This window comes from Gouania willdenowi, chromosome 9 (assembly GCF_900634775.1).
Source record: "Gouania willdenowi chromosome 9, fGouWil2.1, whole genome shotgun sequence".
NCBI lineage: Eukaryota > Metazoa > Chordata > Actinopteri > Blenniiformes > Gobiesocidae > Gouania > Gouania willdenowi.
In genome coordinates, this window is record NC_041052.1 from 3,882,314 (window position 1) to 3,899,323 (window position 17,010).

Sequence of the window (17,010 nt, forward strand, 5' to 3'; positions counted from 1 at the left end):
ACGCCAAAATCACGTGGGAATACGTCATAACAATGTCCAGATTTTGAACGAAATTTGCTAAACAAATGTAAAAATTGCATTTAAATGCAAGATATGTTCAATAAATGCTTGTGAGGTATTTCCATGTCATCTTTGGGCCTGATTTTGAATAATAAAAAAGATGTTCAGATTGGATGTGGAATGGGTTCGAACATCTTTGACTTTAGGAAATTTTCCTCATTATAAATGGAAAGTGTCACTCACATGACATGCTTTAAAACTGCAGGTGAGAATGGAGAGCGAACCCTGATTATATTTACTATTATGAATATTATGTTTTGCATAGGGAAACCAGAAAACACAGTATAATACCACACTAGGTTTGTCAAAACAATAGCATCGATAAAACCAGAAATTAGGAGTCTAACAAACAAATATCCAGCGTCATTGACTATCTTGTCGGCGTCATTTACCCAGGGTAGTGATGTGTCCACGCCCTCCTCCTCCTTTTAATGTATACCACAAACATGCACTCACACAGGAGGCAGGAAGTAAGCGGACACAATGAGACAGACTGTGGGCTTCAAATGACCCTGAAAGCACAACTGCTGTGGAGTGATAAACGAGAAAAATACAAAGTGACAACCACAGTCACTTTTTCCCCACAACATCTTGCTCCGCCTTATTAACAGGGATGAAACTGAGCCACATCTCGACTGCTTTCGTGTCTGAACATAAACGTGTACCTTTACTGGGCATCACTAAGTGCAAAACTTCCTCAATTTGGTTTCAAAATACTTTTAATAAAGTTTTATTTTTGATGGAATTGAACTCCATGACCAGCCTGTAAATAAAAAAGTGTAGATTCTAGATTCCTACACAAACACTGCCACTCCTAAATCGGCCTTCTCTGCAATGGATGCTGCAGAAAGTGACAACGCCAGTAAGAAATTCTTATTGATTTGTTGTTTTGCTCCAGCTCCACTGTCTCCTCAGACGGGGGCTGGACTTCATCTATCTCCGATTGCTCTTTGTCTGATACTTCCTGCTTGGTGTGCTCTAAGAAATGTAGTATTTCACTCTTATTTTAGCTGAGGATTTAGGAAATGTTGTCAAGGAAAAGCATCACCATGACCTGGAAGTTTGGTTTGAACTTTGAAATGTGGATTTCCTAACTGCCCTTTGCAGCTTTTTATCTCATTTATTAGGTTTGATGTCAAGGTTTCATTTATTCAGACAGCTGTTTTTCAGGAAATTTACTTTTATCTCCTAACACGTTTCCACTGTCAACTGCCAGTCTTCTTCAGAGGCGTCTGCTGATTTGCTTTGATATTTCCTTGACTTCCGATAACATGTTAAAGGGGACATATCATGCTAAATCCACTTTTTTAGCCCTTAAATGCATTTTGTTGTATATTTAGAGTGCTTAGAAGTACAGAAAAAATCAAATTAATCTCTTCAGGTGCTCCGTAGATATCTTTATATTCTGTTTTGCTCATATTTTTCAATCTGTTTTGATTTTTCTATTCTCTATTATGTTTTTTGAACTATTACATCACAGTATTTGCAGCGGAACTGCCAAATTAGGACATCGACTCCAGGTCCAACACAATCTGCCATTTTTATTTCTCGCTTTTATTTTGTAGTCCAAGCTCAAGGATGCAGAAGTTACGAGAGGATAAGTCAAAATGTTTGGTTGTTGGATGTAGTAACCCACACGCTTCATTACACCGTCTCCCAGCATCAGAACCTTTTCAAAGTGCCTGGTTGAGTTTTATTTTTTATGGAAATGTACCCACATCTGTGGGTAAGGTCATTTTTGTGTGTGTGAAGCACTTCAATGATGACTGCTTCATCAACCTCCACCAGTATAAAGAAGGATTTGCCGAAAGACTTTGTCTGATTGAGGGTTCAATTCCTTCTATCTTTGGAGACGACAAACAGAGCACTTCGGTAAGCTGTAAATAACGCTAAAAAGTGTGATGATAAGACGTCCCTGTCATTGTTTTGTTAGCATTAGCAGCTGCTTAGCAGTTGCACCGTCTTCATATGTTAGCGCTGTGTGCTCGTTTTAGATCCTTGATGATATGGACTACGTGATTTAATTTAAGTCTAAAGTTTTCATTAGTCATTTCATTTTGCCGTTTGTGTCTCTGAAGACTATTAAAATGCATTTCGTGACGTTAGCTTGGCGCTAGCGTTAGCTCGGTGCTTGTGTTAGCTCACTTGTTAGGGTTCTGCAGGTTCATCATCTTCATTTTCATCTCGCTCCGCCGGGTCAGACTCTGGCTGGAACATGTAAGGCTGGATGGACAAGTCTTCTGTTGTTGACATTTTGTAAATAACCTCTGAATAAAAAGTTTATGCGCCGCTACCTAGCCGTATCTCTTCTATCAAACAAAAAAAAAATGGCCGAGCAGGGTGGAGTTGAACCGAGTGTCACCTAAAGAGGGGGCGGGGTATGGAGTGTCTCATTTGCATTTAAAGAGACCGCACAAAAACGAGTTGCTCTCAGAAGCACATCAGAAAAGGGGTAGAAAAGGGGTGGAGCTATAATAATGAGGAATTCAGACCCAAGCATTGCAGTTCTGCTTTATATAGACCACAACTGTATGATTTATATGTAAAAAGGAAAGAACTAAATGCATGATATGTCCCCTTTAAGGTTTCGTTTGTTCAGACAACTTTTTTTTCAGGAAACAAACTATTCAAAAAGAAGACAAAAACTTGCTGGAATTATTACGCGGAAGTAAAGGACACATCAAAACGATCAGCAGACGCCTCTGAAGAAGACTGGCAGCTTTTGACAGTCGAAACATGTCAGGAGATCAAAGTAAATTTCCTGAAGAACACTTGTCTGAATAAATGCAACCATAACATTATATTTAAAAAGAACACAAAAAAACTTGTTGAAATTATTACATGAAAGTCAAGGAAACATCAAAGCGATCGACAGACGCCTCAAGAAGACTGGCAGTTGTCAGGAGATCAGAGTAAATTTCCTAAAGAACTGTTACGAACAGTCTGAATAAACGAACCCTTAACATTTAATTTAAAAAAGACAAAAAGATCTTGCTTATTTATCTGTTCGTAATAACGTTACTTTCTACTGGAAAAACATGTCCAGACATCATAAAGTCTGAAGCGTTAATAAAACAACAACAAATGTAAAAAAGCAATCTTACAACGTTGGCTGTAAGATAATAAACATGCATTTCAGACAATTGGGATCTTTCTACGGAACAAAAAAATGAATGGTTATAGCTCTCAGAAATGAACCAAAGCTGACCTTACAAGATCTGCAGTGGCTCTAATGATAAAGAACTACACACACACTCATACCCCAGGCGCACAAAAACACGCACACACCCACTTTTCTTCCAACCATTTCCCATCCTGATGTGAAGTCTGGCCGGAAACAGCCATTTCCCTGAATGTTCCCATCTATCCTCTGGCATACTCCCTCATCCCTGATTCATTGCCAATAAATAACGGGCAGAGAAGCCTGGAACTGAAAGAGTGAGACAGAGTAAGTAAAACAGAAAGAAGATAAAGGCTGTGGGTCGTACGTATTAAAAAACAAATAAATAAAAAATCAGGAGAATGCACCAGGGATTGAAAAACAGAGACCAGAGAAAACCAGATGTATCCTTGTCAACGTAGCAAGTATGGGGCTCCGATTGTATAGCTGCATATGCTAAAATAAACAGAAACTTTTTGCAACATTTAGCAACAAACCATGTTAAAAAAAAACTTATGTTAATTTCATTATGCTACTTTTGACCAGATTTATAGCAATATTTATGATATTTACTTTTCTCTTAAAAATGTAATGTCAATGTCAAATTTAAATCTAAATATTAAATCTAAATGACATGGGTGAAACTAAATATTTAGCTAATATACAAATTCACCGGAAGTACCACTATGCAAAGTATGTGAAATTTAGATTCAACATTTAGATTTAAAATTTTGATTTAACATTTAGATATAACATTTAGATTTACATTTAACATTTAAGATTTACATTTATCATTTAGATTTAAAATCAGAATCAGAAAATATTTAATTAAACCCCAAGAGGTAATTGGAACATAGATTAGATTTAACATTTAGACTTAGATTTAATATTTAGATTTAGAGTCAACATTTAATATTGAAACTTTAACATTGACATTGTAATTTTCCGAGAAAAAGAATATCACAAATTTCAGAAATGTTGCTGTAAATCTGGTCAAGAGTAACGTAAAAAAAATTTCACATACGTTTTTTAAATGTGGTTTGTCGCTAAATGTTGCAAAAAGTTGCACAACTTTATAATCGGGGGTTGCGTTGGTTAAACTTTGAAACAGAAACTTATTAAGAGGAGGATATATATTGATTTGATGCAAATTAAAAGCACTCACATTGTTGTTATTGTACTCGGTAAATTTGAAATCATCCTTTCTTTGATTCATGAACACCAATCAAAGCCACAACAAAGTGGAAACAAAGCACCAGATGGAAAATATTTCCCCTTTCTCTTGTTTTTTTTTTTCTTCTTTTCTTTCCATCCTCGTCTAACAGAAGCCCAATCCTGGCAGGATAATGTGTGCCACCTGCAAACCCCACCCAACCAAAGCCTCTTTTGATCAGGCACTCCCACTGTTTACTCTCCCATAGGGGCTCCAGTTACCACCATGACCTCCGCCGTCCCGCCGTCAACGCCGCACCTCATCACAACACTAGTGATATCCATCAGCACTCTCAGTGGCTCAATGCTCTCGTGGCTTTGCATTATCTCCAAAACACTGACGCTAACGTCCCTGTCCTGATATGAACCAGCGCTGAGGAAACTATTGAGCAGCTGTGTGGAGGCAATGACCAAAAAAACAACAACATTTTAAGATACGTATCAAAACTGAACTTTTGTATCTGTGATGTTTAAAGATAATGTGTAACACTGGTCCCTTCCAGGGGTGATTCTAGCTTTCTGAAACATCTGGGGCTTAGCCCGAAGGAGAATGGACATCTAAAGTTCCATTCAAGTGATTTCAGATTAAAGTCAGACAAGCGAGTGTTTTTCAACATTCATTTAATTTGTAGAGTATGTTGTTAACGGTAACCATATTTTGATTTCCAAAAAAGAGGACACTTGGGCCGACCTCGGCATACTCAAAAAGTACTCAACGTTTTCTTGAATTTACTTTGTAATGTCAAAATAAAATATAGTAGATAAATAACTTGTTATTGGCCTTAAAAAGAGCAACTCTTTAGAAAGAGCGTCTCAGATAGAGCAAATATTAGCAGAGTTACGGTGTTTTAAACTAACGTGTTCCTCCAAGATGCGTTCAGGGTCCCTGGGAAACCCAGACAAATGAATGAATTCATAAAACATCCCTAAGTAAATATGGACATATGGTTACCATAATGTTGGTGGCATCACATATGACGGAGAATACGGAGGTTTTGTGGCTCTGTTATCATGCGGTAAACGAGGGGCGTTCAAAGACCGTTGGAAAGTAGAGTTTTTTTCTTCCAAAAAATTATATTTGGGGCTAATTAAACAATATCCGGGGCTTTAGTCTAAAATAAAACAGCCTAGTGATGTTACTGGTCACTTCCGTAGAGCTACTATTAGCATAGTGCGTGTTGTGGCAAATCCTAACCGTGACCCAACAAAATGGTGGTTCTGGCCGTTCAGATGACTGAAATCTATGTTTAGTTGTGAACTTTGGCCATCTTGTGTTAACCTAATACCAACTATTTACAAATGTATGTTTTTTTTTTTTAGAGCTTTTCACTTATGGAACAAATTGCCTGGGGACCTGGAAGACATGTCAACTTAAAACATAATTAAAAATGTTTTAAAATCATATTTTTACCAATCTAAATGTATATATCATGTATTTTTTGGTGTAATGAAATTATGTAATGTTTTTGAATATTTTAAACTGTCTTTAATTTTTTTCCTGTTCTTAAATCTACTAGAATCTTGATTTTTTTTTTGGGAAAAAAAACATTGATTCATGATATATCGTAATTTATTTATTTTTCAGTGGCGATATTAAAAATTGATATTCCTCCACAGATGTTTTTATTTCATTTTTTTTAACCATATCTGCATATATTTTCCAAAAAAGGAAAATAGGGAAATAAAAATCACTATAATTGTTATGATTGATCGCAGTATTTGAAGAATTGCATTAAATATCGAACGGACACCCAAGTATCGTGAAAAAAATCAAACTAGTGACAAAAGCAAACGGTTCCCAGCCCTAGAGTGTAGATTTAAAGCTTTTATTCTCCATAATTCTGAACATGAGGCTAGTAGTTCTGTACTTTCACAGTAACTCGTAGCATTGACTGCAAAGGTGCTGATCTGCAGCGAGGTGCAAATGAGATAACAGCATGACTCTGAGATGAACACTGACTCAGCGTAACTTTTGTGTAAAACAGGGAACTAAATTATAATACTGCATGCAATGAAATCAGATAATCTCAATCAAATGTTATACTGTACCTACATTAAATGATGCATAGAATGAGACGGTAGCTCTAGTAAATAGTGTCAAAAGGTTATTTTAAAAAAAGCCATTGTTTAATTTTATACATTTTCATACATTCGCTGTGATTGGCCACTGATTATCATTAAATTATCTTGAGATACTTTTTTTCATAAGGGTTATAAATTATAATATATTGAAATGTATTTATTTAATTCTATTTATTTATTTGTCAGGTCAAAAATGATTTTCTTTTTTTGCAAAAATTGTTAATACCACAAGTTGTTTGCTTTAAAGGTATGTTATGTTATTGTTTTATTGGTTTTCTGTCAACATTTTAGTAAAAAATAGTATATATATATATTATATTTACTATATAAAAAGTGTTTGCTAGGTTAAAAATTGAGCTAAATGTGAAAAATTGTCTATCTTAAATTACTTTATTAACATAAAAAAAAATACATTTCAAAAACAGCCTTTGTATAATTCAGTAAATAAAAAAAACTACTTTGCAAACTAAATAATAATAACCTCAACTATAGTTTTCTTTAGAAACAAGTTTGATAAAAGCTTGTGTGTTTGATATGATAAATCACAACATTCTTGTGTAATCATCTCTGCAGGAATTCAAAGAATTCAAGATTACACCATTTCCCGGATATGTTTATCAAGAGAAAACATCGTCAATCCACTAAATCACATTAAACAGAATGCATCCAATAATAAGAATAAAACCTTTATTAACTATCAGGATCGTGTGTATTTAGGAATAATGTTGGAATCACTTGAAAAAACTCTCGCCAATGCATCACGTCTCAGCCTTTTACTTTGAAACATAAAAATGTAGACGATACATAATGCCACTATAAACTTTTCAGGGATTATTAGCTGTTCATAATCGTTTTTAGCCCACGGGGTTTCCTGTGCTGATCAGAAGGGGCACATGGAACCCCTCATTACGGCATCCGCGGATGAAAACAAGAGCGAAATGAGGCCCATTACCGCACGGACGTGACTAATATAATATTCCTCCACAGGCGTGTGCACGGACAGTGGACGCACACGTGCGCGGTACAAACCAGATCTTGGGCCGCTCTGTGGGGGGGGGGGGGGGGGTCTGGCTCCTGCGCTTGCCGTGCACTGATTGGTCAGTTGAGGCGTGCGTGGCTGTTTTTGTCCTAATTATCCCTGATGTCATTAGCATTAAACACAACACAGACTCAGTCCAATTTATGTCCACTGTTTTCTCTCTCTTGCCGATTTTGTGGTCTGTCCTTTTCCTTAAAATCGTCCGACTGTTCCTTTTGATTTATTCTGAAAGACTTGGTTTTGGAATCTTAACTTCCTCAAATTCATTTTAGTTCAGGGGCCAAATACGGAGCAGTTTGATCTCAAGTGAGCGACGGATTTTATGTGAGAAAATGAGTAATTTCAACATTATTGTGTAAGAAACTGACAATATCCAAGCAATAAGTGACAGATATCAGTCCCAGCAGAATCTTCACTTTAAATTTCCTAGAATTTATGATCAATTTCTATTAAATTAAGGGAAATATTATGTCATAATTTAAGGATTTTGTAAGAACTTTGACTTTGACTGTTTAACATTAAAAATGACTGCAAGCGTGCGATATAATCACGGGGAAAATGAGTTTCATTTACACAATGATTCATGTTTTCTCTGTCATTTTTACTTTCTCCTGAGGGCCGAATTAGATGCTGCAAAGGGCTGGTTTTGGCCCCTGGGCCATGAGTTTTACACCTGTGATGTAGGGGAACAGTGGCAAGAATAAACATGTATGAGTGGAAGGAACTAGTTATTTAATTGAGCTACTTTTTACTTGTACTTGAGTATTTTATCTGTGACTTACTTGTACTTGAGTTCAATTTCAATCAAGTAACTTCTATATGAGTAGCATATATCAGTACATTTTACATCTCTGGTAAAAATATGGTGTAGGCAACTGACGGCCCGAGGGACACGTGGCTTTCAGTCAATATTTTTGCGGCCCCCAAAGCAAATCCCCAAAAATTGTAATTCAATAAGTTTGAAGGAATATGAAGCCCAACATAATTAACAAAAAACGCCCAAAACACACAAATTGGCAGCAAAATACACAAAATTACTCATAAAATATATTATATTTGATAATTATTGTGTGTGATGTGTGTATAATCTTTACCTACGTTTTTTTTTTTTTTTTTAACCAATTACTAGACATTTCAGGTGATTCATTTTATTTCCAGGCGACCCTACATGGGGTTCCAACCCCAAGGTTGAAAAACAGTGGCTTAAACTATTTGAAGAATTAGATTCTTTGGTTTTATCAGTCCTATGATGTAATTCTGTGATTTTGGAGGAGATCCAGCTCAATATATTGATTCTGAAACAGTTTGAAAAATCCTAAACTACTACTTGAATATGATATAGATATATCAGTACTCTTTACACCTCTGCTTAGTTGCATCAATTCCTCTCTACTTTCTATAAATCTATTTAAGGGAAATGTAACTTATCACAGGTTGAAAATAAGTTTTCTACTTCACTCTTATTGTTCCGCATCTCATCGCCACCAATTTCCTCCCTAATACTGGTCCACCTGCCAGTCTCCTGTGTTTTTATCACCTTCACTTGATTTCCTTTCCCCTCCATCTCTGCCAGTCAGCTCTGCCGTAGTGATTTATCACCTCGCAAAAGGCTGATGGACGACGGCGGAGAGAGAGAGAGAGAGAGAGGGAGAAATTGGTCTGTTTACTGTTTGAAGTACATGAAGGAGTAATATGGAATACACCTGGTGGGTCCACGGACCCGCTCTGTTCTCAGAGACAAAGGGAGGGAGAGATGTGGGAAAGGGAGAAAGGAGAGGGCCGGGGCCGCAGGGGAGTGGATGGCGGTGTAGCGGCGGGGTGGGGGTCACTCCGTGTTTCCTTTCAGAATGGCTTTTATGGTGTAACTTCAAACGTTGACCTACTACGCCCCCCCCACCCAATATCCCCTCCCTCCCTCGCTCCATCCATCCGTCCCCTTGTCCCTCCCTCTTGCTTTCTCACTATTGTGTACGGCCAAGTGGACAGTAATTGGCTATTCTTTCATGGGGCTGATTTCAGCACTCTGTAGCCCCCAACAGGAAGGGGGCCCTTTGGCTGCCCCTTAGAAGCAGCAGCATTAGAGCCAACGTCTGTGTACATTGTAAATATGCCAGACGCTAGGCATCAGGTAGTTGGAGGAGGAAATGGGGGCTGCGCTGGAATTTTTGTGCTTTGAACGCGATAAATAAACCTAAAGCGCGATAATACACAAACAAGGATTTTCTAAATCTGAAGATTTGATTGTATTGCATGTGTGAGCTCCAATAATCTCAACACACACACACACACACACACACACACACACACACACACACACACTCAAAACTAGTGTTGTTCCGATACCCTTTTTCTTGTCTCGATGGCGATACCAATACCCAGTTGCTTAGTATCGGCCAATATCAGCCAAAGATATGACCTGTTTTTCGACGAAAATCAGGTCCTTGCCGACATTTTCTCTCATGTGTCGGGACGTTCGTTTGTTTTTCAACAACATGAACGCGGCTCCATGATTCCACGACATGCACTAAACATGTAACCATACGGGTTTCTGTGGTCAGGGCAGCAGTGAGAATTGGGAGAGAGAAAAACACAAGGCGCTGCGTTTGACGAAGAGTTCGATGCCGTAAATGGCATCAACGTGTTAATACTTAGTACTTGTCGATACAGATGCCAGCCTTTAAGTGCCGTATCGGGGCCCCTCCTGATACTAGTATCGGTATCTGCACAACACAACTCATAACTGTTCTGTCCCAACAGAAATCTAGGGTGATCAAGAGATCTACCAACGTTTCCAAAAAGTGACTTGGAACGGCACCAGAAGTCGTAGCTCCCACTCGGTAAAGTTGGATATCTCAACGTGCTGACGCTGAACTCGGTTGATCTCAGAGATCGAAATTTTCAACAAAAAAATGCAGAGTTCTGAGTTTCCTTGGGCGCAGCATTACGTGTATCTCAGTCAGCAAGCTTCTTGATTGGCTACATTCAGAAATCATGGGGATATGAGTCATGATTCATCATCTTTTCCTCAAACACGAGGAGTTTAGTCGTAGATATTGAACAAAGTACTTCAAAATATTTTCAATTGTCGGCCCCGACCCGTGTCGGAACCAGTTATCGGGACAAATTCAATCTGAACACATCTCAGACCACAGGATAATATGATAGATAATCTTATAGTACAGAACATAACCTTGTGTTTTCTGTCCTTGGTCAGGAAGGGGACGTTGGTTTTTAGATGTTCAACACAACATTGATAGAATACTTACATTCTGTCCCAACACCGACTTTCCTCCAAGACAGAAATCTCATGTGATCAAACGAGATCTAATGTTTCCGACCTCCTACTTGAAAAAGTGACTTGGAACGGCACCTGAAGTCGGAGCTCTTACTCTGTAAAGTTGGGGGGGAAAAATCTAGCAATCAGCAATGTGCTGCGGTTGAACTCGTTTGAACTTGGAGATCGGAATTTTGAACTTGGAAAGGCCAAGTTCCAAGTTGCATTAAGTGTTCAGCTCGCTTCTGTGCCACGTCACAAATCAGGAGGGCATGAGACGAGAGTCGTCAGCCCTCTTTTTGGTCGTAAATATTCAACAAAGTACTTAAAATATTTACGATTGTCGGCCACGACCTGTTTTGGAGCCGATTATTGGGACAAATTCTCTCTGAACACACCTCAGACCACAGGATCATCTTATATGATAATCTTATAACACAGGAGATAATCCTTGATCAGGAAAAGGGGGAAATCAAGACAAAAACGGGACGTGGGTTTTTGATATTTCACACAACATTGCTAGAAAACTTTCACATTCTGGTTATCGAACACATTATTTATGACATGAAAAATTACTGTGTAAATAAAGTCAATGCTGGGAAACAAAATTTATTTAGAAAATGTGTGTGAAACCCTGAGGCATGTATCTAACTTATTCATGGAGCTAAACCTACAGTAGCAAAAGAAAAGAAGAGAAGAATGGCCTTCCTAACGTCGACCATGTCTGCACATATTGCAATGATCCATAAACGCTGCTCTACTCTCGCTAATGACTTCTTCCCCTCCGTGGCTTATAGATCAGTGTGCGCTCATTAATGATGCAGGCGTGTGCGAGTGCATGAGTCAATTAGTGAGCAGAGGGGATTAGCCGTCTCCTGAGAGCTCTAATTAACACAACACCAACAGGCAAACCATCGTTTTTGGGTTTGTTTTTGTGCATTTTTTTTTTCTCCGTCTCCTAACTATTTATTTGGTTGTAAACAGTGGAAAATTATAGGAAGTACAGGAAGGAAGAGAAGAATGACAGGAAGGTTGAAGGACCAACCACTGCCTGGGTGTTAAGGCGCAACGGGGTCAAACTTTACCAGACAGTGTCCCACGCACACACCTTATGCTTATGACCACACACGCACATACTTTGTGATGTATACAAGCTCTTAAAAGGCTGAATCTGTGAAGGTAGGACGCAGCATAAACACAGACTTCGACAAGTACAGGGTCGTCTGTCTGCGCTAGACTCCACACGTAAACACAATCAGGGATAATTGTGCTGTAGGGTAAACAAAAACACTTTAACGCTCACAGATGACAACGAAAAGAAAAAAGAAAAACCAACGCTGGGACGAAGAGACTTTAAAAATAGAAAGAGCAAAAGAAGAGTCAGGGGTAGAAAGACTAGAAGAGAAGAGGAGAGGACGTAAGTAGAGGTCTTAATCCAGTGAAATGACTCCTACCTCTTTGTAGTTCACCTTGGCTTCTGTTCTCTTCCGCTTTCTGCCTTTCCCCTGACGATTCTGACTGAAGAGAATCCATTTTACAACCTGCAGGAGGGAGGATGGGGAGGGTGGAGCAGGGGGAAGGCGGGAAAACCAGGAGGAGTGGGCAGTGAGGTAGACGGGAGGAGCAGGTGAGCCGGGGAAAGACAGGGTGAAGGAGAACCAGCAAAACACACTGATCAGAAAAAACCATCTCAAAACCATGGCAAATTCCTGGGTAATTTTGTTGTCATCTTGCATATTTTTCAGTTTTATGTTGTCATTTTGAGTGTTTTTGGAGTCATTTGGGGTATTTTTGTTGTCATTTTGCAAATTGTTCAGTTATTAGTTTTCATTTTGTGTGTTTTGGGAGTCATATAGGGTATTTTGTTGTTGTTTGATAAATGTTTCCTTGTTGCTGGAAAACGAGTCATTTCAACATTACTGTGCCCTTGTTTCCACTTCTATGTATACATAGTATACTAAATATGCTTCTATATGAACTACATGGCTATTTTTTGTTCAGATTGAAATAGTGGTTACATATGATGCAAAATTTTGTAAATAAATTATGCTGAGTGACAATAAATCTGTAGTCCGCCCAAAAAAACCCCTAGAGATTTACATCAAATATAAAGCCAATTCTGAGTAGGGAAGGCTACAAAGGCAGAAATAATTGAACTAATGTATGAACATCAACTGCAGCAAGTTTGGTGATAAATAATAAATAATAAGCCAAAGATATACATGTTTTTGTACAAAAAAGTTCAGCAGTGAGAGGTTAAGGAAAATGTTATGTAATAATTTTATGTAAAGATTTTGTAAGAATTTTGAGGGTTTTTTCCCCCCAAGTTTTACATTAAAAATGACTGAAATCATGCAATATAAGCACCGGGAAAACTTTTTGCCCCTGCAAAATATTGTTGAGTTTCATTTACGCAATGATTAATTTTTCACTTTCTCCTGCGGGCCAAATTGGGTGCTCCAAAGGGCCGGATTTAGCCCCTGGACCTTGAGTTTGACACATACACTCCTATTAACACGCTCATGTGACTTAGCCAATGTACAATCAATAATCCTGTGGTTCTCAATCTGGGGTCCTCGAGCTGAAGTTTGGGAGTCCGTGAAATTATTTATAAATGATATATAATATAATATTGTTCATGTTTAGAGACCAATGCACCAATAAAACAGACTTTCCTGGTTAAATAAAGGTTAAATAAATAAAATATTGCAGCTTACAGTATGTTTACTGTATCACTGAGAAGTGACATTTTTTTTTTTCAAATGTGCACATATTTTGTTAATGGTAGAATATTAAACACATTTTATGTTATATACAAGAATAGAACAGGTACTCTTTACGTTTGTTTCTACTACAAAAATAAAACTTAAATATTAAGTTGAAACGATCAAAGAATAGATCATTTCTAAAGGCACTTAGGGCTACAAACAGCAGTAAACTGTGTTTAATTGACATGAGGATTATGACGGGGGGTCCTTGAAAAATGTTCTCCAATGTACGAAGTCCATGGATCCCAAAAAAATATAGAGAAGCGCTGTTCTAAGCTAGTGGTTCTTGAACTTTTTTAGCGAGAGGACCCCATTTCTCTTATTTCCAAATCAAGTCTGACGACAACATTTTGCTCAGAATACTATGAAAAAACAACTATTGAGCAAAATGATGGAATTAATGAGTCATAACACACATTTTGAAGATTCACATTTTCTAAATAAGTAAATGAAACAGTATTTAGTGCCTCCTGAATAGATTTGTTACGATAGTTTTTATCATTTCTGGTCATCTCCCGCCTGGTGTGGGCCAAGACTGACTCATTGGAATGGAATCATTTCCATCATCATTATTTTTTAACTAAAAATAAATATTATAAAACCCCACATTTGCAATTCTTTCATTTGTTATTTTTCTTAAGTACCCTCTGTAGTGTCATTGCGTATCCCTAGGGCACATGTGTCAAACTCATGGCCCGGGGGCCAAATCCGGCCTTTTGGAGCATCCAATTTGGCCCGCAGGAGAAAAGTGAAAAAAAAAAGACCAAGAAAACATGATAAATCATTGTATAAATGAAACTCAACAATATTGGCAGGGGCACAAAGTGCTTATATCTCCTGATTGCAGTCATTTTTAATGTTAAACAGTAGAAAAAAACTCAAAATTCTTAATTATGACATAATATTTTGCTTAATTAAATAGAAATTGGTCACAAAATCTAGGAAATTTAAAGCGCAGATCCTGTGGGGACTGATATCTGTCACTTATTGCTTAGATATTGTTAATTTCTTATTCATATTTGATATTTTACATATACGTAAGTGTAAACTAGGGCACAGTGATGTTGAAATTACTCGTTTTCCCGCATAAAATCTGTGACCTTACTTGAGATCAAACTGCTCCGTATTTGCCCCTTGAACTAAAAGTAGTTCGACACCCCTGCCCTAGGGGTACACATACCTCCATTTGAGAAACACTGCTCTAAGCAATACAAAAACAGCAAGTACCAAACCAGCCAATCACTAATGAGGAATAACTGCTTAGGTAAGAGTCCCGCTTCCCACCAAATCACAGTAGTTCAACAACTACGGAAGTCAGATAAAAAAAAATAAAAAAGAAAAGTTAGCATGTCAAGTCAAGTCAGCAAAAATCCTATTATCTCGTTAAAAAATGACTTTGACACACAAGTGAGATCAACAAAAGGCTCCAATGGGAAATGTGATAGCCACCAAAGAATGACACGCAACAGATGTAGAGTGCAGGAGACTGAAACTGAAACAGGAGGCAATGAGAGAAGAAGAAGAAGAAGAAGAAGAAAAGACATCAAAGGACTGCGAGGAAAAAGTAAAAGATTAGACGTGGCATCGAGCACATGATAGAACATGACGGCAAAGAATGAACGACAGATGATTTATCACAGAACAAAAAAACATGTCTAAGATGTCCAATATTTCCAATTCCTAGAGCTGCCCTCAGCTTTCTGACCACAGCATGAAGATGAGAATCAGCAGGAGACACACACACACACACACACACACAGATAGAGAGAGAGAGAGAGGGTGCTTACCTCTGCTCTGACCTCCTCCACCAGCTTCGCCTGCGACCACACGGAGCTCCGTTCATACAGCCACTGAGACACAGAGAGAGAGAGCAATGAGGCGAGGGCGAGCGACAGGAATGCTGTGCAGAGGCAGAGTGAGAGAGAGCAGGAAGGGGAGGGAGAACGGAGAAAAGAGGAGAGGTGGGAGGAACGTGAGAGAGAGAGAGAGAGAGAGGAGGATGAGGAGGAGGAGAAGACAGCAAAGAAAAAGGGAAAAATAAATCACTCCCTCACAGACAGACAGTGAAGTCCTCACACGTGCACACGCCTACGTACACGCACAGCGTACACTCTCACCTATAGTGAGCTGTGAGCAGAGCCACTGAGCAAGTGATTAGAATCTATGAAGGTACATACTGTATGTTGCAGAATGGGAGAACTTAAAACATCCACAAACACGTGAAACAATGGGAAAAAAATGTGAACCTGTGGAGTTAAAAATTTATACCCAAAGAAAATATTCACACATCTGAATGTGAAGTCACAGAAAACAAGCTCTGATGAACTACGGCCGGGGACGGGGAACCTCTCTGCGTCGAATAGCACATTCCAGAAAATTCAGTGAAATGACTCGGTTCCACCGGGTAAAACAAATGAAACTGTGCAACGTAATCTACGTTGAATTACCTTTTAAACGATATATCACACGACTATATTCCCATGAATTTAGAAATTACCGGAAAACAGGTCTCTGAGAGGCATCCGCTCATAGAATATCCATGTCAAATTACAACCTATCCAAAGAGTATTAACGGAGGAGTAGTCATTTGAAAAATGGGGCCCCCGGGGGCCCCCTGGCTGGAAAGAGGGGTAAAATACGGTAGTTTCCTGGCCAAAACGGAATACTACACAGATATGAGGTAGACTGATATTTAGACAAATAAAATGACAGCTGCAAACTTGTAATCCAACATTTACTCGCATGTTTTAGTTTTTTTTTATTACTCGTGCCAAATAACTCTCTGGCTACAACTTCTCAAATCTGCCGCGACAGCCACACAAAGTACTTTTCTCAACATTTCCACAGGTACTGATCTGTTCTGCAACACACGTCTCACAAAGTGTGTTGCAAAACTCAAGCAGCGCGAATTCACACGAGAAAAATGAAATGTGTTCTTTTACAAGATCTCCCATTTTGCAACATATCTACCTTCATAGGATGACATCATCCACTTCATGATGTGTGTGCGCGTGTCTTATTTTCTGCATCAATCTGTACGACTCGCTGCAAACGCCGTCTCATCTATGGCCGTTACCATAGCCACACACTGTTCATTACAACCACTATAAGTCCTTCACTGGGAGAGTTACACACACACACACACACACACACACACACACACACACACACACACACACACACACAGACACACACACAGACACACACACAGACACACACACACACACACACACACACACACACACACACATAGTGAGTGAGTGAGTGAGTGAAGAGGTGTTTGAGTGGGAAGTTTAGAAAGTAAAGAGTGAAAAAGCAGTAAAAGTGTAATCGTAATGAGTAGATACAACAAAGCACAGATATGAATAAAGGGTTTGTGTGTTTTCTAAGATGTTACATTTATTTTCCTGTCATT

At 38.5% G+C, this 17,010-nt stretch overlaps 1 protein-coding gene across 4 annotated transcripts in view; it reads right to left on the minus strand.

Moving 5' to 3' along the window:
• aopep (aminopeptidase O (putative)) overlaps window positions 1–17,010 on the minus strand; it is a 156,054-nt gene that overhangs the window by 69,968 nt on the left and 69,076 nt on the right. For 2 of the 4 annotated variants that reach the window (XR_003674874.1, XM_028458674.1), the window contains exons 13-14: window positions 15,383–15,445; window positions 12,282–12,368 (exon numbers count right to left, since the gene is read on the minus strand). Coding sequence is in view for 3 of the 4 variants with exons in the window: in XM_028458674.1 (XP_028314475.1) it covers window positions 12,282–12,368; window positions 15,383–15,445 (150 nt within the window). In the remaining variant the exon portion in view is untranslated. Of the gene's footprint in view, window positions 1–12,281; window positions 12,369–14,578; window positions 15,088–15,382; window positions 15,446–17,010 lie in introns of those variants that run through there. The other 2 variants (XM_028458676.1, XM_028458675.1) reach the window with 2 other exon arrangements.